Source organism: Podarcis melisellensis (genome assembly GCF_964234715.1).
Source record: "Podarcis melisellensis genome assembly, chromosome: 11".
Taxonomy (NCBI): domain Eukaryota; kingdom Metazoa; phylum Chordata; class Lepidosauria; order Squamata; family Lacertidae; genus Podarcis; species Podarcis melisellensis.
This window is the reverse complement of record NC_138543.1, coordinates 44,660,641-44,687,091: the sequence shown is the minus strand read 5'-3', so window position 1 is coordinate 44,687,091 and position 26,451 is coordinate 44,660,641. Positions and strand designations below refer to the sequence as shown.

The 26,451-nt window shown below is 44.5% G+C and overlaps 1 protein-coding gene across 2 annotated transcripts in view; it reads right to left on the bottom strand.

Moving 5' to 3' along the window:
- Window positions 1–2,101: 2,101 nt before the first annotated feature.
- LOC309380002 (complement component C6-like) overlaps window positions 2,102–26,451 on the bottom strand; it is a 30,001-nt gene continuing 5,651 nt past the window's right edge. For both annotated transcript variants that reach the window (XM_081929633.1, XM_081929632.1), the window contains 14 exons: window positions 25,738–25,879; window positions 23,776–23,914; window positions 22,968–23,168; window positions 18,600–18,840; window positions 16,966–17,088; window positions 15,175–15,341; window positions 13,534–13,759; window positions 12,567–12,738; window positions 11,703–11,814; window positions 9,177–9,309; window positions 8,703–8,894; window positions 7,474–7,564; window positions 6,083–6,324; window positions 2,102–4,465 (listed from right to left, as the gene is read on the bottom strand). In XM_081929633.1, coding sequence (XP_081785759.1) covers window positions 4,290–4,465; window positions 6,083–6,324; window positions 7,474–7,564; window positions 8,703–8,894; window positions 9,177–9,309; window positions 11,703–11,814; window positions 12,567–12,738; window positions 13,534–13,759; window positions 15,175–15,341; window positions 16,966–17,088; window positions 18,600–18,840; window positions 22,968–23,168; window positions 23,776–23,914; window positions 25,738–25,879 — 2,357 coding nt within the window. In that variant the 3' untranslated portion in view covers window positions 2,102–4,289. The remainder of the gene's footprint in view (window positions 4,466–6,082; window positions 6,325–7,473; window positions 7,565–8,702; window positions 8,895–9,176; window positions 9,310–11,702; window positions 11,815–12,566; window positions 12,739–13,533; window positions 13,760–15,174; window positions 15,342–16,965; window positions 17,089–18,599; window positions 18,841–22,967; window positions 23,169–23,775; window positions 23,915–25,737; window positions 25,880–26,451) is intronic.

Sequence of the window (26,451 nt, the reverse complement as noted above, 5' to 3'; positions counted from 1 at the left end):
TCAGTTCCAGCTCCTGCCAACCTAGCAGTTCGAAAGCACGGCAAAGTGCAAGTAGATAAATAGGTACCGCTCCAGCGGGAAGGTAAACGGCGTTTTCTGTGCGCTGCTCTGGTTCGCCAGAAGCGGCTTAGTCACGCTGGCCACATGACCCGGAAGCTGTACACCGGCTCCCTCAGCCAATAAAGTGAGATGAGTGCCACAACCCCAGAGAAGTTTGTGACTGGACCTAAAGGTCAGGGGTCCCTTTACCTTTAAGGGTCTTCATTGGGCTGTGTTGTTGTAAACCCTGAGCTTGCTGACACCTCCACCATTTTTCTTGATGTCTCCATTTCTGTCTGTACTCACTAGTTGCATTTGCAATTAGGGAGAGTGTGGTGTATGGGGTGCTAGGGGAAGGGTAGTACCTCTGTTGGGTTCATGTTGTTCTCCTTCTGGGGTAGTTTGTCCACCTTTGGTCCCCAAACTGCCCTCAGCTCTCCCCTGTGGCTCCTAGAATCTGTCAACATGTTACAGTGGCCACATCCCAGGAATGACTTTGATTGACCAGCTAAACCAAGTGAGGGTCGCCAATGAGTTAGTGAGTTAGGGACTTCCCCTGCATGCAAAGACAGGCTCTAGTGGATTGAGTGGCTGAGAACAATAGTGGGTCCAATGGTCCAGAAGGCAGTTTCTGCACATACTGTTGAGGGAAGTGAGGGGCAAATGGGGCTCATCAACCTGGGAAGGTAACCCATCTAGGAAAATGCTGATCCTAAACCTCCGCTGCCTTGTGGGATATTTTCAGAAGGAAAGCCTAAGAAGTAAAGCCTACACAAATCCAGAGTGGATTTCCTAAAATGGTTGGATGGTACCTTGTATGCCTCCTTCCAGCAACTCCTGCAGCCAAGCAGGTGCCAAAAGCATTGCTCTGCTTTCCTTTGGACCACATCACCGAGGCTGAGAGGGAAGTTTTGTCGTCTGGGCAGCCCAGGACCTCTCTACACACCATCCATGCTTGTGTCCTGGAGAGGTCACTTTGGTCTGCTAACACAGCAGTGTGACCTCTCCCCTAGAGAGGCACTCACATTGTTGCTCAAAACAGACAGATGCCAACCAAAACCTTAACTAAATGGAATCTCTGTGTCCAGAAGGAACAGACAGAAGGCCATTTTCAAGCCATTTTAATTCACAATATAAATTTAAAGCATATTCATTCAACGTATGTTTAAAGCACATGACTTCCCCCAAGGAATCCTGGGAAGTGTAGTTTGTCAAGGGTGCTGGGAACTCTGTGAGGAATCATAGAATCATAGAGTTGGAAGAGACCACAAGAGCCAAGCAGGAAACACCATCAGAGCACTCCTGACATATGGTTGTCAAGCCTCTGCTTAAAGACCTCCAAAGAAGGAGACTCCACCACACTCCTTGGCAGCAAATTCCACTGTCGAACAGCTCTTACTGTCAGGAAGTTCTTCCTAATGTTTAGGTGGAATCTTCTTTCTTGTAGTTTGGAACCAATGCTCTGTGTCCACTTCTCTGGAGCAGCAGAAAACAACCTTTCTCCCTCCTCTATGTGACATCCTTTTATATATTTGAACATGGCTATCATATCACCCCTTAACCTCCTCTTCTCCAGGCTAAACATGCCCAGCTCCCTTAGCCGTTCCTCATAAGGCATCGTTTCAGGCCTTTGACCATTTTGGTTGCCCTCCTCTGAACACGTTCCAGGACAAAACTACAACTCCCGCGATTCTTTGGGGGAAGTCAAGAGCATTGAATGTGCTTTAAATGTACGCTGTGGAGCAGTTCTAGAGGCATTTGGATGTCCTTTGTTTATAAAAGAGGTTGCTGATCTCAATAATCTTCATGTGACCCAACATGGCAATTCGTAGATTTGCATCTTTCCCTGAATTAATGCACATAAAGCCCAATATACCAATGAATCAAGCATCTGTCAAAGAAAGAGACTTACCAAAAGACACTTGGCTAAAAACCATGTATAGGAAGCCACAATATGCCAAAGAGAAAGAGCAGATTTGCAGATTCAGTCCCCCGGTCTACTCACAATTAGTATTGAATTCTTTTCTTTTCTTTTAGCTGGCCATCGAAACTAGAAACTGGGTTGGCCTTTCTGGTGAGACGTTTATTTGTATTAGTTAAGTTTTAACAGAACAGAAACTTTATTCCCCAAATGTATGTCAAGTGGACCCGAGGTTATGGTCAATCAATGCTGAACACAGAATGGCGAGGCAACAGGCAAATACATCTTGTAGTACAAAACAGCCCCCAAGCCACCTACATTAGACAGGATTCTAACCATCACAATATGCACCAGTGGGGATTGTGTGAAACCAGAATTACATAATAGCCCTAAAACTGCCACTTTCTGAAGCTCTGGACTTCCCAGGGAAGTTCTCTGAAACTGGAGAAAGCTTGCATCATCTAGACATATCTGGAGTGTGGCCTCCTACACTCTTGGTTGGCTTCTGAAGTCAAATTTATATCTAAGGCTGCATTCACATGGCAGCTCATTCCATTTCCCCACATTCCCTGTCAATTTCCACATTGCATTTGATCTTTCACACAATGTAAGAGTCACTTCTGAGGATCTAATGGAAGTTTAGTGCTTATTTTCTAGTTTACTGGTTCTGGAAATAATCTGTTTGCAACCTCATTAGCCTAGAAAATTAAAGGAGTAAATATGATGGAATTGGGGGTGGTATATACTGGCATGCTGTTCTTTCCTGTCCTTTTCGTGAGTGAAGAGAGAAGCAGGCATGTGTGGAAAGGGCAGGGGAGTAGAGGCATTGTCTAAAGGCTTCCATTGTTGGGCCACACCACGCCCACTGGTGTGAGTGAAATTTAGTGTGACATGCTGGTCAAAAAGCCACGGCATGCAACAGGTTCTGTTGTGTGAAATGAATATTAGAACATAGGACAGAAGTAGCGGCATTATAAGCAGGAAAACAAATACAACATTCCTCGCATCTGAGCAGTGCTGGATTTATGTATAAGCTAAACAAGCTATAGCTTAGGGCACCCAAAAAATTAAAGAAAAAACAACTGGATGTACATTTTCAAAATATAAGATAAAAACAAATAAAATAAAACCTACATACAGCAACAATGTTTTATTTTGTGTAGGCTCCTATTTTGTTATGTGCTATGGCTATTATGTCCATAAATTACCATATAGCATATATTCAACACAAAAAACAGCGACAATTTGTTGTTGACAAAGGACAGCTGGACATATAAAGGGCCCCATTACCTTCAGTAGCTTAGGGCCTCACCAAACCTAAATCCGGCACTGCATCTGAGGAACAAGGAAGCAGCTGAGGGAAAGCCAGCGGCGACCTTGTGAATTTGTGGAGCTGCCTTACAGCAAGTCATGCTATTGGGCTGTCTAGCCCAGTCTTGCCTACTTCAGTAGGTGGTGACTCTTCAAGACCTTTCCCAAGCCTACATCCTGAGATTCATTCTATTGGAGTTGATGAGTGTCAAACCTGGACATTCAGCATGCAGAATATGTGCTCAACCCGACCACTGATCTCCCAGTGAGGCAAAAACACTCAAAGGAGGTGCAAAGCAGAGCCAATGAGTGGGGTGGCCTGAGGAGAGACAGAAAGGCCCGGAGGGTCACATTTCGCCCTGAGCCTGAGGGTCCTGTCCCCTGGAATAGATTGCCAGCTCATGTCAGCTGTTTCTAGACTCATAGAGGGATACCTTTGTCAACTGGTAGGGCCGGCCCTGACATGCAGCAGTTGAAGCAGCATCCTCCCGGAGGCACTAGGAAGGGGATAGAAGACAAGAAGGCAAAACCTAGTGTCTGAAGAGTGAAGTAACAGTTTATAAAACTGTAGTAGGGAGGCATCAGTTGTGACCCACTTCTGACAGCAAAATGCCTCAGGTTGACACTACCCACCATCCCTAATTTTACTGAGTTCCTACTATTCAATATTTTTATTTTCTATATTTTAGCATTCTGATCATGTCGAGAAGCACTGTCATGGGATTTTCATAAAGCGGCTTCTTGGGAGAGGAAAGGCACTCCACACTAGGACTATGTGCGTCTTGTAAGTAGAGAAGCTGGCTTCCTTCAAAGGAAGGATACTCTATGCATGGCCAGAGAAAGTCAGCTAATGGAAAGCAGGATTGGCGTGGCCTTGAACCCCCATGAGCATTTTGGGCTGTGAGAAGAAATAGCCCTGAATCAGAAAGCTCTGTCTTTGAAATCCAAGCTGCATGTAGAGGCCCAGAACAAATGCAGCCACGCAAGCCGCGAACCCAGCAGTGACTCCCGAAGGCTGTTAGTCCAAGCAGCGTCCTTCATGCACTACTTCAAAGTTCATTTTGGAGCATTTCATGGCCCCCAGTGTGCAGAGGTTGGCTGTCATCCTTCTGTGCCGAACGCTGAGGCAGAAGAGGTGCTCCTCACTTGGCGGGCACTGGCTGGGGATCAGGCAGAAGCAGGCATTGTGCGTCTCTGCAAGAGAGAAACAGGTTTTTGTTTCACTCAAATGGTACCCAGAGAAGAAGAAGAGGAAGAGTTTGGATTTGATATCCTGCTTTATCACTACCCGAAGGAGTCTCAAAGCGGCTAACATTCTCCTTTCCCTTCTTCCTCCCCCACAACAAACACTCTGTGAGGTGAGTGAGGCTGAGAGACTTCAAAGAAGTGTGACTGGCCCAAGGTCACCCAGCAGCTGCATGTGGAGGAGCGGGGAATCGAACCCAGTTCACCAGATTATGAGTCCACTGCTCTTAACCACTACACCACACTGGCATGTTAAAGGCTGGAAATATTATAGAAGTAAGAGAAATACAGCGTCTGACTGGAGTCTCTTCCAGCCCACCTTTGAGGTGCTTGGGATTGAACCTGGGACCTTCTGCATGCAAAGCAGATGCTCTACCACTGAGCTACGATGGTTCCCTAGGAAGTTCACAGCTCCTGACAATAGGAGCTGCCAGGTCAAAAATTTAAAGAGTTGTCTTCTTTTCTTGGTCTTCTGGAGATGTGCTCAACTCACCCACTGAGAAACAATGTACTAACTTGTGTTAGCTTATTATACTTCAAAGAAAAGAGTCGATTCTCTTTCACACGCCAGCCTCATTCTGACCTCTCTCCACACAGCCATTGTCCTTCCCTTTCTTGGCTGAACTGGTCGGTGCAACAGGCCAGCCAAGAAACATTTCATAACCTTACGGGAAAAGCCATGGTTGTTTCTCCCTCGTTGCACAATAATGCTTGAACAAACAATCCCACGGGGATTTCACTTCTTAGCACAGGCACGCACTCAGAAATATACCAGATCGTTTTCATAAAACAAACAGTACTTTCCCTTCCCAGCTGCTGCTATTTGTACAAGATGGAGCTTTCAACTGTGTGTTGGGAGCTGGAAGGGGATCACAGCTCTACTGGGACCACCCTGGGATTTCCAAGATGGATAACGTTCTTTTCCACTATTGGCCATGGCTGGCATTGGCAGTTAGCCGTGTTGGCCACTTACTGCAGCTTAGTTGATACAAAAACCTATAATCCAGGGAAGGGAACCTCCAAGTCTGTGGGCCAGTCCACATTAGCCCACAGAACCATTTCTCCAAACTACACCCACCAACCCATCAACTGACATCACTAGTGACATCACCCGACGGCCGTGAGGGTGGGTTGGCTGTATACACCTCTGTTCCTGGGCAGCCAAATGAGCAGAATTTAACCCCTCACTCATTAGCTGATGGGCAGGGGGTTAACTCATAGAATCACAGAATTGCCGAGCTGGAAGGGACCATGAGGGTCATTGAGTCCAGCCCCTGCCTAAAGGAGTCCACTTTTTTGACCAGCTCAAACCCATGAACATGAATTTAAGAGTCTCATAATCTACCAGCTGAGCTATGCCAGTGCTGCTCAGTTTGGCTGAATTCCATGCCATGGAAACGCCTGCTAAAACCCAGGTTTGGCTCATGGAGCCAAAAAGGTTCTCACCTCTGTTTCAATTGGTTAATCAAATTAATTGACTAAAGATGCAACTGTAGTTGCTGCAAGTGTGATCACAGTGCTGAGCATTAGCCCAGAGCCACTGCAGGACTGAGGAGTCATGCTTACCCAGGCAGCTCTCCCAATCATAGCATGTGTCGTAGCCACAAGGTTCTTTCTTTACGCTGTTTGCGGACATTTTGGCCCTTTCCTTGGCCCACCACAAGTCAGTGTCACTGAGGCAAGGGCCAGCATGCAGGAAATTGAGCGAATCCTCTGCAAGGCATTTTTCTGCTAAATACTGACAGCTGGGCTTTGTAAGGGTTTGCTCAGAAGCTGCATCCAGGACACAAACATCTTCAGAGTAGTGGCTGTGAAAACACAAAGAGAAAGAATTTAGTGGACAGGAGGGGAGTGAACGGGAGTGGGACGCGGGTGGTGCTGTGGGTTAAACCACAGAGCCTAGGACTTGCCGATCAGAAGGTCAGTGGTTCGAATCCCCGCGACGGGGTGAGCTCCCGTTGCTCGGTCCCTGCTCCTGCCAACCTAGCAGTTCGAAAGCATGTCAAAGTGCAAGTAGATAAATAGGTACCGCTCCAGCGGGAAGGTAAATGGTGTTTCTGTGTGCTGCTCTGGTGCGCCAGAAGTGACTTAGTCATGCTGGCCACATGACCTGGAAGTTGTACGCCGGCTCCCTTGGCCAATAAAGTGAGATGAGCACCACAACCCCAGAGTCGGCCACGACTGGACCTAATGGTCAGGGGTCCCTTTACCTTTACCTTAGGAGGAGTGAAAGGAGAAGCTAATTCTAGTTTTGTCCCCATATTCCTCCCGCTACAAAACAAAAAGGAGGAACCTGACAGCTAGTGGCACCTTCTGAATTGGTTGCAAAAAAGAGGGCAAGTTGAGGTTAGTGGGGCAGTGCCCTGTTTGCCTGAATGAACCAGTCTGTGATGGAAGGAAGGAAGGAAGGGCAGCCTAGGTTCCATCATCTTTAAAGAGGGACTGTAGAACAGTCGATTGTAAATAACCTGAAGCCTGCTCAGCACATTGGAGTGATTCAAGGAGACAATGAATCTAAAGTCTGGAATGTCCCTGGGCTTATCAGACAGCTTTATGAGACCAACATAAATCTGACATGGAGGCAGATGATGCTTTGTTTGTTCTTCAGAGTGTTGAAAAGAGGTACATGAGAAGCATTGTTGCTTGCTGTGAGTACAGTAATCTCCTGCCAAACAGGTTTTGTCGTGGGTTTTCTTTTTGGGTGGGGGGCAGCAGGGTAGTGTTTCAAAAACTTATTTGACCAAGGATGGCAGTGGAACAAAAGAAATATGTGTTTGCATCAACACCTCTGTCATGCTGCTTAATAGCCATTGTCTGTTTCTTTATTTACATATGTATGGGGAATCCCACAAGCCTTGAAATCTCAATGAAACTTCCCACTCCAGCTAAAGAAGTTTAGAGCTATACATATTTCAACATCTTACATGTGGGTGGGGAGGGGATGAAGCTTTCCTTACCCACAGTCCTCTGTTGGCGACAGGCACACACACTGGGATCCAGCCTGCTTTTGGCCTGGCCTGCAACTGCCTTGAGCTTCAGAGTGACCATCTGGGGGGAAAACAACAACCAGCAAATCATGATTTTCATGGGGCTCGGAAACACAAATCCTATTGCAGATAACATAACACATGAAGCTATTTTATGCTGAGTCAGACCTTAGGTCTATCTAGCTCAATACTGTCTGCACTGACTGGCAACAGCTCTCCAGGGTTTCAGGCAGAGGTGTCTCCCTGGACATGCCAAGGATTGAACCTGGGACCTTGTGCAGGCAAGGCAGATGCTCTGTCACGGAGCTGCAGTCCTTCGCCTGCACTGAGCATTGGCAGACGTAGAGACTTGAAAGGATTAAGTTTGAATGTGGTATGAAATGAGAGAAGAAGGCTTTGAAGAGACGCATACGGAGAACTGATATATTAGAAGCAAGAGAGCACAGCGGCAATGAAGCCTAAAGTCACAAGGCAGGAACGGAAAGGAGGACATACTATATCAGAGAGGTGCATAAAAAGTGGTTTTGGTGGGTGTCCATTTATTTATTTGCTGCATTTTTATTGCTCCTAGAGAACTCAAGGCACCATTCTTCTTCTTCTTCTTCGATCACTCGTAGCCAAGTAAGATTGTCTTCCATAAATATAGTTTTAACAGTGAGCCCATAAGTGACTGTGGAGGCCAAGTCTGGATCCACATGTCCTTCCAAGTGGGGAGATAGGCTTTTGGGTGGGAGTTGATCATGGTGAGGCTTTTCCTTAGTGTGTTTCTCCCTTTCGTCCTGAGTTTGAGCATCTTCAAAGTCCATGACACCTTTGGTAAAGGCTGTTCTCCAAGTGGAGCACTCACAGGCCATTGTTTTCCAGTTGTCAGTATTTATACTACTTTTTTAAAAAAAGATTTGCCTTGAAAGAGTCTTTGAGCCTCTTTTATTGACCACCAGAATTACACTTACCATTTTTAAGTTCAGAATAGAGTAGTTACTTTGGAAGACGATAATAAGGTATCCGCACAACATGACATATGTAGTTGTGCACTTTTATCTTTACAACAACCCTGCAAAGACTGAGAAGCAATGACTGACCCAAGATCAACCAGTGAGCTTCATAGCTACATGTGAATTTGAACCTGCATCTCCCCAGTCCTGGTCTGGCAGATTGCTAGCCACTGAACCACATAGAATCAACTTGCTTTCCTTTACCTTTCTCACAGGTGAGCAGGCTCCAAACAGGAGGCTTCCAGGACGGGCCTTTCCCACAAGTGTATTGTCTGTGGCCACTTAGGATGTAGGTTGCAGGGCAGCTAAGCTGGATGGTTTCTCCAATGCTGTAGTCACTTTTAAATGGAGAAATGGACACACTAGGAGATGCTGATGGTCTGAGACAAGAGGATGCTGTAGCAAAATAAAATAATAAAATAAGCATCTCATGATAAAAAGCCTGCAGGTTAAACGTGCAATTAAATATCCACTCATATGTTTAGTTATCCCTTTGCTCCAGATTCAAACAGCTGCACTAGCAGAAGTGAGAGCAACAAGTCCCACTAACACAATGGGGCTTTTCCCCTTCTCCTCCTCCCCATAAATTGGCTTTGTAGGGGTTGGGAGAACCCACAAAAGGTCACACAGTGGGAGGGGGGAATCGTTCTATCTGGCAAAGGTTTTTCTGGCTCTTACGCTGGCAATCGACAGGCCTCTGTGCCCACGTTTGATCTGGCAGGCAGAGAAAGAACTGATACCCCACAAGGTTGTATCCACTCAAACAGACAACTTCAGCTTGTTCGCCAACAGCATAATAGTTCTTTTCATTCTGAAATCAACAGGGAGAATTGGTTTTACTCGCTGAACAAGTTTTTAAAAGCTTTGGAATCACAACTTGGATTGGTAACACGAAAGCTCTTCCACAGAACCTTTATTTGGGCAAATGCCATCCCATCCTTCTACACAAGTACTCCCAGGGAAGCTAGTGTATCCAAAAAGTTCTCCACTGTTCCTTTATCTGTGGGAATTCCCAGGAGGAGCTCCCAAATCCTAGTCTGATAATCTAATCTCAAAAACATTAATGTTTTGTCTCCTCCTGGACAGCCCAGTTGGTTATAGTGTGGTACTGATACCAAGGTTGATCCCCATATGGGACAGCTGCATAATCCTGCATGGCGGGGGGGGGGGGACCTAGTGTCAGGAATGAGCCAGCTCCAAGCAAAAGTTTGCAGCTAACTGCAGAAAACAGCCAGGAACAGAGAGGCTGCTTTGATGTTACTCAGACAGAGGAGAGCCAGCAGATGCATGCTCCAGCTCCCCCTGACCTTGACGTGCAAGCTGATAAGACATTAATGGAGATCAGGCTAGAACGCTGTCAAAGTTTGCCGGAAGCACAAACAGGCAGGAAAGAGTTAAGAGACAATCTCTCAGAGAATGGGGAAGAGGCTGACACACTAAGTCCAAGGACTTGGCAAATGGGAGGGCTGCAAGACAGGAAGCAAAACAAAAGACATAAGAAGCGAAAGTTCAGTTGCTTCTGGTCACACCAGAAGCAGTCTTCAGAAGGGTCATCTTGAGTAATGGTGCTGGAGGCTTGGATAGAGCCGTCCAAAGTGATCTGTTTGTTTTTGCAATAAATCCTTTTTAATTACCGTATTTTTCGCTCTATAACACGCACCAGACCATAACACGCACGTAGGTTTTAGAGGTGGAAAACAAGAAAAAAATATTCTAAACGAAACAGTGGATGTATGATTTTTGTGGTTCATGCTGTTGCCACAGGCATGTGATCTGACGGTGAGTTTGGGGTAGCTCAATGCAAAAATCCTGAGGATCCATGTGGATCCATGCAAAAGTCCCCCTAAAGTCGCAGGGGTGCTGGAAGTTGCAGGGGCGCTGGGGGAGTGAATGGGGAGCAAGAGAAGGAGAACAACCCCTCTCTCACACACAGACACACAGAGTATCAATCCTAAAGTCGCAGGAGAGCGCAGGGGCGCTGGGAGTGGGAAGCAAGAGAAGGAGAACGATCCCTCACACATACACACCCACAGAGTATCAATCCTAAAGTCGCAGGAGAGCGCAGGGGCACTGGGAGAGTGAACAGGAAACAGGAGGAGGAGAACGATAGCTCAAGCACACACACACACAGCCCCTACAGTGGCTAATCCAAAACCGGACAGCAAAAAACTGCAGGCAGGGACAGAGAGCACAGGGTTGTTTTAAAGCAGCCAACCCCGCTCTGCTTCTCTCCCTCCTCCCCGGCTCGGCTCGCTGACAGGAGCCGCTTACACCCGCTTTGCTCTTTCAAAGCGAGCCACGGACTGCTCACAACTGCAGCAGATTCCCCTGCCATCCGTAGGCATTCGCTCCATAACACGCACAGACATTTCTCCTTACTTTCTAGGAGGAAAAAACTGCGTGTTATGGAGCGAAAATTACGGTAGCTATGCTTACTGTGTTATCAAGCTGAGAACTTGGACTTCTGACACCTAAATGATCCTCTGCGTCCCTTCCAACTCTACAGTTCTATGATTCTATCTTAAAGGCAGAATGACAGTTGCAATGATGTAATGAAGAGTCTGCTGAATGAGGTCAGAAGCCCATCTTGTCCAGCATCCTGTTCTCACAGTGGCCAACTAGATACCCTCAGGAAGCTCACAAGCAGAACCAGAGCGCAAGAGTACTCCCAGAGCACAAGAGTACTCTCTCCTCCTGAGGTTTCCAGCAACTAGTTCACAGAAGCACAATACCTTTGACCTTGGAGGTAGACAGCATGGTTAGCAGCCATTGATAGCCTCATCCTCCATGAATTTGTCTAACCCCCTTTTAACACCATCCAAGATGGTGGACACCACAGCCTCCTGTGGGAGCGAGGTCCACCGTCTGACTGTGCACTGCATGAAGAAGGACTTCCTTTTATCTGTCCTCAATCTCCCAACATTCATTGGATGTCTAGAGTTATGAGAGAGGGAGAAAAGCTTTTTCTCTATCCAATTCTGAAGAATTGTGGGAAATTAAAATGGCAGCTCTTAGCTGCTCATGGAACACTGCTGGTCCTGCCCACAACATGGATGAGAAATCCCAAACTGGTCCACTAAGGCAACAAGGGGCCCTTCAGAGGCCTCTCAGGCCATCTCTTTGCTGAAGACAGGATCAAGAGTAAGGTAGGCATTGAGATAAAGGTGTTTACCCATTTAGAGAGAGACAAGCTGCAACACTCACCCTGATGAACCCATGTTCTGGAGGGTCTGGTTTGAGGCATCCAGAGTCAGGCTGCTCAACCAAAATATCCCTCTCCCTTTTCTCGTCACCATCGTTGAGACACAAGGCCCCCCTAGAAGAAAAGAACCACTGAATTCATGCAACCTTTATTTGCTTACTGCTTACTAGAACCACCAGAAAGACTCTAGGGCTCTTCCAGGTTCTTAAATATTAATTTAAATAATTGTCACACCAGTCTCCAGTAACCTTCATTCTAAGGAAACCAAAAACAAGGTAGGTGTTTCCTGCCAAAAAAATCCTCTCACTGCTCAGAGATTTGGGTGGACATAAGACTACTGTCTTCACTGAGGAGCAATCACATTTCAGGGTTCTGGAGTTCTGTCTGGAGATACCAGGGATCGAATCTGAGATGTAAAAAGGCATCATTTTCCATTGTCTCTTTATTTGTCACATGCAGCACTGTTTCCGTTCCACTATAGATCATCTTCTGCCAAAGACTACATTGTTTGCCTCGCTGCCCGCTGTGGTGGACTTATCTGACTTAATTATTTATGTAGATTATGTAACTGGCATTGTAATTACATTATTCTACGTTTTAATTTCAATGCAAAGGAGACACGATGCAAATTGTCTGTGTATTAAATGATGTATTGTTTGTGGAATGAAAGTAGCAACAAAACCAATCATATGCACCAGATTTATTTCTATACCAGACATGGAACAATTAAGTGAGCATTGGCAATTTGCACTCTTGGCTCCATTTTCACTGAAATTCTGCAAATATGGAAACTGCAGGATCCTGACAAATGGAAATCAATGGAGCTTCAGCCCTTCCCACAATTAGGCCTTCTAGATCACTCTTACCTGTCAGCAAATATGGAGAGGTAGCATTCTTCCTCTTGGGCCCGTTCACCTTCACATAGTTTCCCTCCATTTAGCGGTGAAGGATTGTCACACTCGCGGGTCCTATATCTCTTATGGCCAGCATTACAAGGACTCCATTGAGACCAGCAGTTCCAGTGACCATCCACGGCGACTGAAACAGATGAAAAGAGAAACCCCTAACAAGCCTGAAATAACCACAAGGTTCACTGAAATGTTACACAAGGTGAGAGCAGCATATGCCTATACCCAGTGCTAATAATAATAATAATAATAATAATAATAATAATAATAATAATAAATGATGATAACAATAACAATAATTTATTATTTATACCCTGCCCATCTGGCTGGGTTTCCCCAGCCACTCTGGGTGGCTCCCAACAGAATATTAAAAACACGATAAAACATCAAACTTTAAAAGCTTCCCTAAACAGGGCTGCCTTCAGATGTCTTCTAAAAGTAAGATAGTTGTTTATTTCCTTGACATCTGATGGGAGGGTTTTCCACAGGGTGGGAGCCTCTACTGAGAAGGCCCTTTGGCTATTTTTTTAAAAAATGCAACACTGGTACTTATGTTTTCCTAAGAGTGTCGTGGGTGCCAGCACAAAATGGCTACTATAGACAGCAAAAGAAGAAGAGGAGGTGATGGTACCCTGTACCGGTGAGCACTGTCACACAAAAATTCTTCCTCTAGGTGTTATAGTTGTATCTGCACTTCCCTGCATTTCTGCCATGGTATCAGGACCATGCGAAGCTGAAATGTTGTGTGGAGGGTTGTTGCACATTGTTGTATTTGCTATGGCATTGCTGTTTTATTATAATTATTATTATTATGTTATTATGAAACTGTTCTTGCGGTGGTTGCCTATGAGGTGCATCCCTTTTCTTTGAGCATGATTCTTTTTGCGGAAAAGCAGCATGCAAATAAAATTATGAAGGACTATACCAGATTTGTAATCAGGTGCTTTCATCTCACAGTTGTCGCCATATGTACCAGCCTGGCACACACAGAGGCATTCGCTTCCGGAGAGCACAGGCCTGCCATTGTTGGGGCAGGGAGCGCATCGGCACGGGTCAAATTGCTCCGCATATTCCACAAGAGCTTTCCTGAGGTTACGCCGTTTAGTCGCCGCACACGGGAAGTCCTTCACCAGATTCAAAATGGAAGCCAGCTAAATGAAAAGAACCTTGTGGTAACATCAAGTCCTAACAAGTGCTGTGCATCTTTATCTCAGGAACGGGGGACATGTGGTCTTCAAGATGCTGTTGGAAGCCAACGCTCATCACCACTTGCAGTGTTCAGGATGATGGGAGCTATTTGTTTGGTTCATAAAATTTATACAGTGCTTGATTGTTTAAATTCTAACACTAGAGAGCCAGTGTGGTGTAGTGGTTAAGAACGATAGACTCATAATCTGAGGAACCAGGTTCGCGTCTCCGCTCCTCCACATGCAGCTGCTGGGTGACCTTGGGCTAGTCACACTTCTCTGAAGTCTCTCAGCCCCACTCACCTCACAGGGTGTTTGTTGAGGGGGAGGAAGAAGGGAAAGGAGAATATTAGCCGCTTTGAGACTCCTTAAAGGGAGTGAAAGGCGGGATATCAAATCCAAACTCTTAAAAAAGTGGGGGGAGGAGACAACTCAGAGTGGTTTACAAAGAGAATAGTAATGTGGTTGGAGTCTAACAACACCTGAGGAATCGCATCTCTCCTTAGGTGCTTTACAAAGTTAGAAGGACACAGGGAGCTGCCTTAAACCAAGTTGGACTATTCTTTTACCCACTTCAGTAGATACCCACCAATTGTCTATACCACTGGTCTTCATCTGGTGGGTAGGTGCCTCCTATTGAGTTGTGCGCTGATATAATAATAATAATAATAATAATAATAATAATAATAATAATAATAATAATAATTTATTTATACCCCGCCCATCTGGCTGGGTTTCCCCAGCCAATCTGGGCGGCTACCAACAAAACACTAAAATACAATAACCTATTAAACATTAAAAGCTTCCCTAAACTGGGCTGACTTTAGATGTCTTCTAAAAGTTTGGTAGTTATTTTTCTCTTTGACATCTGATGGGAGGGTGTTCCACAGGGCGGGTGCCGCTACTGAGAAGGCCCTCTGCCTGGTTCCATGTAACTTGGCTTCTCGTAGTGAGGGAACCACCAGAAGGCCCTCGGCGCTGGACCTCAGTGTCCAGGCAGAACGATGGAGGTGGAGACGCTCCTTCAGGTATACTGGATCCAAGGGGAGTGCCAAGAAGAACTCTACCACCATGCAGATGTCTGGCCTAAGATTAAGAAACAGGTCTCCCAAAAACATGTTTGGGCTAAAAGCAGGTTCGAAAAGGTTGAGGAAACCTAGTCTACACTGCCTGGTTTCAGTCCTGGCTTGAGATGCAAGGGGTTGAAGCTTGGATCTTCTGAATGCAAATCAGATGTTCTACCACTGACTTACACAGCTCTTCACCTATCTCTTTAACTTTATTTTGTGACCAGAATATCCACAACAAGATTAATAAATGCTTTCCCCATTGTGAACCGAGGACCTGTGTTCATCTCTTCATTGCTTCTGTTTTCCTACCTCAAAATCAACAACGATTGGATTGTCTTTGGTCGATTCCAGCCAATTTGTGTACACGGCATGCTCTGGGAAAGATCCTTTCTTTTCCCAGGCCAGTGCTGCAGCGTATTCAGACCTCCCTCCTTTTACTAATGAGATAGACTTTTCAGAGGACTGAAGAAAAGAACCTGGAACAGATTTGAAAGGAGTGGTTTTTGGTTACCAGAGCAATGCTTAAATTCACAGCATCTATTCAAAATCGACGCAGACGGTGGTTTGCAGAAAACCACCTGAAAGAATGAATGATATACTGGCCATGACAAACCTCTAGCCCATGGGCATAACTAGGTCTATTAGGTCTCTCTATTTGGTCCATGAAGCCATTTTGACCAAGCCATGCCCGCCTGCTTGTTTCTGTCATCATATATTATGTCAAACGTGAGTCAGCTTAGCTGAAAATGAGGTTAGTTTTGAAGGCAACACTGATGGTCAGTGCTTGAGCTACATAGCAAGTGCTGGCATGATTATTGGCACTTGTGACGACACAGGGCTTTGCATGCACCAGCTATCATCTGAACGTTGGCAAATGCCATGCCCTGCCACTTGCAAGCTGGTTGTCGCCGCTTGCAGAGATGCTGTTTTTTTGCCCACACAGTTTAATCCCAAACTGTGCGAGCAGAGAAAAATGGGTTACCTAACATCACTGAATGTCACCTTAGTGAATTAGAGAAAAACCCACTAAATAGTCCAGTGAGGTCAGTGGCTATGGAATGCTGACTGACTGTTGGAGGGGAAGTAATCAGAAAATAGGGTGGGAGGGGGAATGGAATGGAGCTTGTCCTGAACAGGAGCAGAGCAGACTGCAGTATTACATCAGTGCACCAAAAGAATAGAGACTTATACACCAAGCAAGGTCACTGGGTAGGGCAGGTGTAAGTACATTTAATTTACATAGTGTATGCAAGATGCAGGATGGAGCTTTCCACAATACATTCTGTTTCTGTACTTACGTTTCTTCCTTTATTAGCCACTTGTCAGCTGATACTGTTAAGATCAAACTAGAGTCGACATGCATTTGACACTCTTTATTTAAAAAATAAATAAATATGCAAATAGCATCTGCTAAGGGAGGTATTAGGGAGGCGGGTGGTGCTGTGGGTTAAACCACAGGTCGGCGGTTTGAATCCCTGCAACGGGGTGAGCTCCCGTTGCCCGTTCCCAGCTCCTGCCAACCTAGCAGTTCGAAAGCACGTTTACCGGCGGGAAGGTAAACGGTGTTTCCATGCGCTGCTCTGGTTCGCCAGAAGCGGCTTAGTCATGCTGGCCACATGACCCGGAAGCTGTGCACCGGCTCCCTCGGCCAATAAAGTGAGATGAGCGCCGCAACCCCAGAGTCGGTCACGACTGGACCTAATGGTCAGGGGTCCTTTTACCTTTACCTTTAAGGGAGGTATTTCCTCCTAATGAAAATAGTAGCTAAAGAAAAAAAATGAGATTTCCAAGGACAGCAGCAGAGAAAGGGCTAAATTCCTTGACCATGTCTGCTTCAGTTAACCCTCCCCAAAAGCAATTAGTCTCTTACAGTGCTTTGAAATCCTGAACGTTTAGACTATTCTAGTGCAGAATTTAATGGAGGTCATTTTTTAAAGAATGAAAACAGCTGAATCCCTGGATATCAACATGATGCACTCTTTGCAAGTATTTGCCATTGGAAAAACAAAGGCTATTGAGGTTATTGCTTATTCTTATTCTTCACCACGACACACTCTGAGGCAATAGGATCACTAGAATTCCACTATCCTTTATAGCTACCTTCATGCTTCTCACTCATTCTGTTGTTGATGCAATCTGTACGCACTTTCTTTTTCTTCTTGAAAAAGACACGCCTCGTTGTTTCTGTCCGGACACACTCATTTGCTTCTTGCTCCGTTAAACCTATAGTGGGAAGATAAATCATGTCCCCAGTACTTTAAAATTCGCAAAGCAACTCAGCATTCATGTTATTTTTGCTTATTGTTCTGCCTTGCAAACAACACTGTGGGAACAGCTCACAGTCTCTTTCCGAAGTGGAGAGCAAATGTTGTTCATCAGAACTGGCTAAAACTGGTCAGCGCATCTTAGTGAGTAAGCAGAAAGGAGCAGCTCCTAAGTCTCATGTCTGGCAGCATTCTGCTATTACAGAAAAATAACAATATGTGTCTGGTTTGGAATCAGAATTCCGAAATCTTAAATAATACAAAGTAACACAAACCTAGGCTGGTTCTAGACACATCAAATAAGTGTTTCAGGAAAATTCACTGTGAACTTTGTATGAGAAATCGTATTGGTGTCACAGTGTTATAAATGCATATAAAACGCATATAAAACACTTTTTCTTTACCAATCTAGCTGAGCCCCTAATGAGTTCTAGGGGTATGCTTTGACCACAAGATTCAATTTGCTTCTGTATGTGCAGCTTTAGGGAGCAGTAGGATCTGTTTCAATGCTGCTCTCTGTCTTTCCAAAGCAAATCACTTAGAACCAAATTGGATCCACCCAATTAACTACAATGGATGATGTAAAAATGCCCCCACCTGCCTTTTTCTAGACGAGGGTGAAATTGGCAGAGAGGATGAAATTTGTAGGTACAGCAGCCCATCCAGAATGGATTGCTTGCCAAATTCTAATCTAGGCAGATAAATCCACAGGAGTCTTGTGCAGCAAACTTTAAAGTATCATTTTTCAAACAAAGGAAAAGTCTATACATTTTTCATTTCTATATTGCCAGAACTGGATGTGAGAGGATGAAGCATGCTAGAGTTCAGAAACCTAGCTGCCATGGTGTTCCTGCAAGGGCAAGATTTACAGGTCTGTGGTAGGAACAATGGGAGTTATAGGGAGATGTTGTTGGGGAAGAGAGCATGGAACCAAGGAAATGTCACACAAACACACACACAACCAAATTTACTCAGCTACCCAAGATGTCATTGGTCAGAGTAAGCATAAGAGATGAACTGCACTGTCCATAATCTAAACATTCCTCTTTGTGCCCTCTTCATGAGAAATCTAAACAAACATTCCTTCAGACGACATCTGAAGACAGCCCTGTTTAGGGAAGCTTTTAATGTTTGATGCATTACTGTATTTTAATATTGTGTTGGAAGCCGGCCAGAGTGGCTGGGGAAACCCAGCCAGATGAGTGGGTAATAAATAAATTATTATTATTATTATTATTATTATTATTATTATTATTATTATTATCAGGTCCCCTGCCCCCAACATTTGGTACAATATTCCCTCATGCATATCCTATTTCATTATATCACTAAAGAGACTTCTGGAAAAGTTTGGTTTTTTAAAAAGAAATTGTTGCATATACTCTCCCATCCCCTCCCCCCCAAACAGGGCCATTTACTGCTGTTAAAATGGTGATGTGGGCTTATCTTCCCTAGCTAACTGCCACATACCTGAATTTCTCAGCTCTTCAGCACTGTATTGATAGAGGAGGTCATACGTGCCCCCCATTGAACCAGAAGTATAGTAATGAGTCCCAAAGTCATCAAATATCCGGCTGTAAAGGGCATAGTTGTACTCCAGAGGCAGGCTGTTGAGGGCCTGTAGGAAAACTCCAGAGAGGTGCAAGTCTGACTGTTTCACTGTGAAATTCGACACAGCAATCACCTTATGGACTCTAATAAAGTTGGAGTTCTAAAATGGAAGAATTAAAGTTAAGAGTCTGTTCCAGTTGCTAATAAGACACTTATTTTATTTTTATGGCCATTCTTCACCAAATGCTCCCAGGGCAGGTTACATAAAATGACAATGGTTTAAAAACAACAATGGTTGAAACCACGAATTAAAAGCACAAAGCTCAACAAGATTACATGAGCAGCAAAACAGGAGTGCAGCAACATAAAATAGCAGGAGGGTAAACTGCTACTCGTCCAAATGCCCAGGACAGCACCTTGATCCAAGGCCAAAAAAAGTATATGAACTGCCACAAGATACACCTGGAAATGGATGGGCATTCCAGAACACCTTGGAGCCACCACAGAGAAAACCATCTCATGTGCTGCTGTCACTTGAATTGTAGTGTTTCTCAGGGCTGAATTCATACTCCATAAGTGTCCCCCCAAAAACCTGGACATCCCATTTTTTTAATCACAAGAGAACGGCAGCCATTTTGCTTGCTGCGATCTCACAGTGCAATTCCCCCCTAATTAGCACTTTTGGGAGGGCCATGATCTCATATGGTGCCCCCAAACACACATTTTTGGGTGCCATGCTTGAAAAAAGCAAAACTTTTTGCCTGTGGCGAACTACAGTGTGAAATTGCACAAGATCATGGCAACCAAATTTGCCGCCATGCTCTCATGATAAAAAATGGGAAAGATGGCATCCAGGAAGATGGTGTCCCGGATTTGGGCTTCAAAGAGGTGGAGGGTATGTGAATACTGTGGAGCAGTTCACAGGTTCACCTACATACCAACACACACACATACACCCTAATACCTCTAGTTTATCAGTTACCCAATTCTGGATGAATTTGTGTCAGCACTCAACATCTGAGTTCACCATAAGTGGGAGTGATGGCTAATAGCAGCCAAAAGTACTATCCCTCCATGATTATGTCTCTTCACCTTTGAAGACCAATAAAACCAGCCACCTGCGCCACATCTTATGGTGATGAATTTGTTGGTGAGAAAGTTAACTTTAGTTCTTTCTTGGTTTTTGGTTCCTTTTATTGCAAATTACAACAATTCTGTCCGGAATGTTTTATATATTACATGCTATCAGTAAATGGACAAATCACTACCTCCAGCACCAACACTTTATTTATTTCTAAAATCTTTTCCCATTTACAATCCCTGGCCGCTGTTTCTACTGTGATATTTTATACAGTATATAAATGAATAAATAAACTGGTTTAAGAGAAAAGCTTATCTCTACACTGCAGACACTAAAGTAATTATGTTCATATTTGTTTCACTTGGGAAAAGAATTTTTTTACTTATTAATCAAATGCTACCAAGAACATTATTTTAAAAAATAAATATTATACCCCATAACACCCACACTTTTACTGAAACATAGGCTATTATGAATTCATTTAGAATTTACAAGTGTACATTAGAAAGAAAGGACAAATGTTGCACCATGATAAAAAAAACCCCCAACTCACCATGCAGAATATGCTTTCCAGAAAAAAAGAGAGAATTGTTCATTCCATTTATATGCCATTTTTCCTTTAAAGAATTCAAGCCACAGTGCAAAAGGTCCTCCCTCCCATTTTATATTTATGACAACCCTGAGAGGTAGGCTAGGTTGAGATGTCATGATTTGCCCAAGGTCATCTATTGAACTTCCTGGCCAAGTGGCAAGTTAAAACCAGGTTGCCTGAAATCTACTTCAACACTTTAGTCCCTGAACCACACTAGGTCTCATCTTAACTGCTGCCAGATATATTAGGGCAAAAAGGCATCTAGATTTAGCACCAGTGATATCTGTACAGAATAGGTATGGGTGAATCTGTCAGTTTTGGTTTCTGCCATTTTTTCCTATCCTTATCTAGTTCTCCACATTTCCACAGCAGTCTGCCATTTAAAAAAATATATGATCTTGAAAACTCATTTGCATTTTAGTGTAAAATTCTCAAAAGATACATATTTTTACTGGACAATCTCCCCTGCTATGATGCATATTAGCCTGCTATTTTTCACCAATATATGCACATTTTATCCTAGTATATGCAGTTTTGTACACATTCCTTGACTGAGGAACTGCATTGCAAAATTCAGACAAGTGCAAATTTCAAAAAATGGCTCTGTTTGTATTGTTTCGAAAAGTATGGATGTTTGTTTTTAAATGCAACTTGGATCTAAATTCTCCCCTTTCCCTAGTGCAGAATAAATATAATTGGTTTGGAAGTAAATTCCCTTCATTTTTTTGTCAAGACATGAAAAGAATTGCCTTGCTTGATCAGATCAAAAGTCTAAACCAGCATCACAGCCTTCAATAGCAACCTCAGGCAGTGACTGCCGACAAAAATGGAGTCGCAGAGACAAGAATATTAGCATTCTCAGGGGGACTTCAGTTTTGGCAGAAGTACACAAAACCTAAAACAAACAGTAACAAACAAACAAACACCAAAATTACAGCCCAGTGAGGGCTGAATATTTTCAGCAGCCACAGAACATTGATGGTCAGATGGGAAACAGAAAACTGGCATTGCAGGTAAATGCAATACATATTCCTGGGTTCCTTACACTGATATTATCCTGGAGATGGGTATGGCTGGGTGGCAGGAACCCTGAACAGGAACACCACTGCTAGGAAGTGAGGATACATCACACCATTTTGTTGCAAGCCTCACTTGCTCCAGTGATCTTTGGTTGTCAGGTTTAATACACATGGTTGTTGGAAGGGTGGGTGTGTAAAAGTTGGTATTAAATAGCAATGCAATGCAAAAGCTCCGTCTGCGGTTAATTGCATAAATGTATGCAAAATGAGCGTGGTGATCTTCCCTGATAAAAATAGATTCGTCTCAGCATCGCTGCATAAACTAACAGCTGTAGTGAAACAGGAAAAGCATTGTCTCTGTTCAAACACCAATGAATAGAACTGAAGTTTTTGATCAGATGCAATCAGGTCTACTAACCTTAATCTCAATACAGATACATTCTCAAAAGACACGCCTTAAACTTTATGATCCCCCAGCCCTGATTGCAATGTATCTAATATTATCTATCTTTCCTGCGCCACGAGACATTGATAAACAAGAAAAGATCACTCTTATTCCAGTTGTATTTTAGTGGTTTCATTCGGCTTAGAAAAAGTCTAATTTCACCCATCAGGAGACATTTAAAAAGAAAAACATATACCGCACCGGCCCATAGGACGCACCTAGATTTTTTTTGGGGGGGGAATAAAGGCGCGGGGCTGGGTCGGGGGAAGCCTGAGCTTCCCCCAACCCCAGCCCCCAGAACAGGAGCCAGAGCGATGCCGAAGCTGAGCGCAGCTTCAGCATCGCTCTGGGAGCTTGCGCGGCTGGGGGCGGGGGAAGCCCAAGCTTCCCCCGACCCCAGCCCCCAGAACGGGTCCCAGAGCGATGCCGTAGCTGAGCGCAGCTTCAGCATCGCTCTGGAAGCTTGCGCGGCTGGGGGCGGGGGAAGCCCAAGTTTTCCCCGACCCCAGGCCCCAGAACGGGTCCCAGAGTGATGCCGAAGCTGCACGCAGCTTCGGCATCACTCTGGGAGCTTGCACAACCTTCGGGAGCCCGGCGCGGCTTCACGCCGGGCTCTGGGGGGTTGCGCGGAGCTTCGCCGATCCTGGGAGTGCAGGCAGCTCTGTGCAACCTTCGGGAGCCTGGCGCGGCTTCACGGCGGGCTCCCTAGGGCTGCACAGAGCTTTCTGAAGCCTGGAGAGGGAGAGGGGTCGGTGCGCACCGACCCCTATCGCTCACCAGGCTTTAGCAAAACCCTGTATTCGCCCCATAGGATGCACACACATTCCCCCTTCATTTTTGGAGGGGGAAAGTGTGTCCTATAGGGCGAAAAATACGATAAGCTGTATATGACATATAATGTCTCTGTCTTCCCTTTCAATGATCTGAATGGACGCCTCTAAACTAATCTGCTTTCAGGCCTATGATACAATCACTTTCGGGCCTATGATACAATTTTCTGCTCTCTCACAATACAGATACTTCAGTGGAGGAAAAGTTTTGTGTTCCCTGGAAAATAAACCATATCCTTTTCCGCTTCTGCTGGTCAAGACTTGAATCCAGCACTAGTGGACAGAGACTGAAAAAACGGAGAGAACAAAAACATGAGTACCTTTTTATATGAAGCTTGCACAGCCTCTCTGAAGGAGGATGAAGACGTGACCTTCACTTTAGTCTTTCTGGAGAAGAGCAATGGGATTCCAGAGGACCGTCTGCCTGAGCTGGAGGAAGAGCTGCCTCCAGAGGAAGAAGACTCTAGAGGAATTAAATCACTGTAAAAATCAGATGCCACATCATCCTCTTCATTCTCTGTCTGTGGAGAGGGAAAACAGAGTCACCCTTTTTAATGATATGCACCCACAATTAATATAAGGCATAGTTCTATTCAAAAATTATGTCTACTACATCCAGATCAGCATGTCACCAAGGAGGACTCAGGTTCAGATGTCCCAAAAGTCACCCCACAGGGAGCCTTCAGCAGCACTTTCTCCATCATTTTGGCCTAAGAACATGGTTTCCCCTTCATCTTTGGACTCTGGGGATGACTCCACTGTAGTGTTTGCAATTCCGCAGCCACACAGGAACACGAATTACACGAATTACAGGAAAAAATTACACAGCTCCCAGAGAGGGTAGAACCACAAAAGGCCTTCAGATGATCAGATCCTTTGCTGAGACAACATCTACCATAGCTCAAAGAGCGGGGAACTGTCCAGGGTCCTGATTTGCCTGCTCTGCCTGCTTCCACTTACCCAGCAAGCCTCAAATCCCAATAGAGCAGGATGAATATTGCCCGAAGATACATAGATTTCTGGAAAACGTCCAGTCCTCTGTTGCTAAAGTATGATATCATTTGCCTTATAATCACTGTAGAGCTTCTGTATGCAAGATCTGGTGCTTTGTTATTTTGTGACCAGTACCTGAAAGCTGACAGTCTCTAAGTTTGCAGGAACTCGAAATGTCTTCCGTGTATCATTGTTTTTCACAAGTGTACATTTGCCTCCATTGAAAGAATTGCCAAGGACTTCTCCTCTGTTCTCCTGTGCCATAATATGAAATCTGGAGAAAGGGAAGATTTCAGAAAGTTTGGTTGGTCACAAAAAGCACCAAGGGCCAACATGTCAGTCAGATAAGATGGATAAATGACTTGACTGAATAAATAACACTGTGTGCCTCTGCATACTTACTGGGAGGGATAGCCTGAAAACCAATGGGACTTACCTCTGAGTAGCTAGGCTATAGTATAAACTTATCCCTCTCAACTTGTCCAGTGTTCTTGTCTATCCTAGCTAGGGATGGGGGAGAGAATTGTTTAGTTCACATTTTAGTGTGAATCTACATAATGTGCACTTCTGAAACCAATACAGGAACAAAAACACAAACTATCTTTCGAAATTCACGCTTTTGCAAATTTTGCAATGCAGTTCTTCAACCAAAGAAGGAGAAGCATAGGGAAATGTAAGAAATGTGCACAAAGATGTGTACATTTGTGAAAATAATGCAGAAAATGCAATATATCAAGGAAGACTGCTTGCAAAAATCTTTCTATTAGGCAAACTTGTGTACAAAAATAATTATATTAGGAGAACGGAATATGAAAATCCATACAATTCTGCATGGAGACTTAAAAAAATAATCACAGACTGAAGTGGGAATGGGGCAAACTGAGCATAAGATTGAAAAAATGAGAAACCAAGAGAAACTGAAACTGACTAGGTTCATCCACCCCTAGTCCCACCTTTCCCCTTTATTAAGAATGCCTGTTTATAAAAGCAGAACCTGCTCCTTCATAGCTAAGCAGAAATAAAGGTAAAGGACCCCTGGATGGTTAAGTCCAGTCAAAGGCGACTATGGGGTTGCAGCACTCATCCTGCTTTCAGGCCGAGGGAGCTGGCGTTTGTCCACAGACAGATTTCCTAGTGGCCAGTATGACTAAACCACTTCTGGCACAACGGAACACCATGACGGAAGCCAGAGCACTTCCTGCAGCAGTGGTACCTATTTATATACTTGCACTGGCATGCTTTCAAGCTGCTAGGAGCTGGGACAGAGCAGCGAGAGTTCACGCAGCCACGGGGATTTGAACCACAACTTTCCGATCGACAAGCCCAAGAGGCTTGGTGGTTTAGACCACAGCGCCACCCACATCCAGCTAATCAGAAACCAGCTTTAAAACCACCTCCTATCAGCTCATTCCATCTTTCTCAGAGTTAATGCAATTCATCGGCATGAAAGGTAACCACAGCTTTTGGATTTGTTCCTCTTCCCAGGGAACTCTAGGAATTGTTGCTCTGTGCTGTGAGTGGAATTCTTCTGGGTTTTAGATCATGGGTTATTCTGATCAAGTGAAACTTCTGTAGGAATTTTGAGGTATCTTAAAAATAATTTAAATGGGATTAGCAAGATTTTTCAGTTTGCTCTGCTCCACCTTGTAGTGGGGAAAGTGTGAAGGCAAGTGGCTTCATTATGGGGGGGGGGGTAGAGTGTCTGCTGCAGTTGAACTAGACATTTGGGAAATCCAGTCATTGCAGAACAATTGCAAGAGGATGCAATTTGTAGAAGAGGGAGGGATTAATCCTTTCTCTGCCTGTCATTTGCTCCTTGTAATTCCCCCTCCAGTCAAATAAATCCCCCAACAAATACAAGGAAAAGCAATGTAAAAATACAATATTAAAATCAGTTAAAACAAGTTAAATTATCAGTCATGTTATGGTAATCAATATATTTTTCTGTTTACAACAATTTTTAGGAAACCACAGTGATAATAGTGCATGCAGAAAGCATACTTGGATTGCATATTTATATTCTGTTTGTAAGGTGTTCTTTTTAACTTATTTACTAGATGTGAATAAGCAAAAGACATCTAAGAATAGCTTCCTTACCCGTGGCCTATTAACTGCACGCTAGGAATGTTCTCGTGCCTTCTGTTGCACACAGCCTTCACACGGCGACAGTTCCTTTCATCTGAATTGTCCCCACAGTCATTTTCGCCATTGCATTCCAAGTTTCGGCCAATGCACCGACCTGTTGTCAGGAACGTAAGAAAAGACCTGCTGTATCAGGGCTAAAGACCTATCTAGTCCAATATTCTGTTCTCACACAGTGACTGGCCACAAATTTATCGAGTTCACTTTCAAAGCCATCCACATTAGTGGCCATCCAGCCCATCAAGATGCCTGCCAAGATAGATTTGGTAGGCATGGGCCCTGCCTTTCACACCATAGTTTTAAGAGTTAGAAGCTATTGTTTTAGATTATTGAACACCCACACCCACACCAAGAATGTATTCTTTCACTAAGTCACGGATAGGGAACCTGTGCGTGGCCCTCCAGATTCAGATGCTAATCTGGAATGGAGAACTGGTTAGAGAGCCTAAATAAATGGTGTCAGAGCTTAAATAAATAAATAGGGCTGTATCCAACAAAGTTATTGCACAAGTGGAACAGCTTCAACTCATGCAATGTAACTTCCTTCTGTTTCCCCCACACCCTCCAAATTCACTCTGTGTGTTCCCCCAGCAGATTGGAAAGGAGTGCAGGGGTGCATGGGGGAAGGAGACAGTCAACTGCACACATGGAACTTGCTTCGCTACTAAA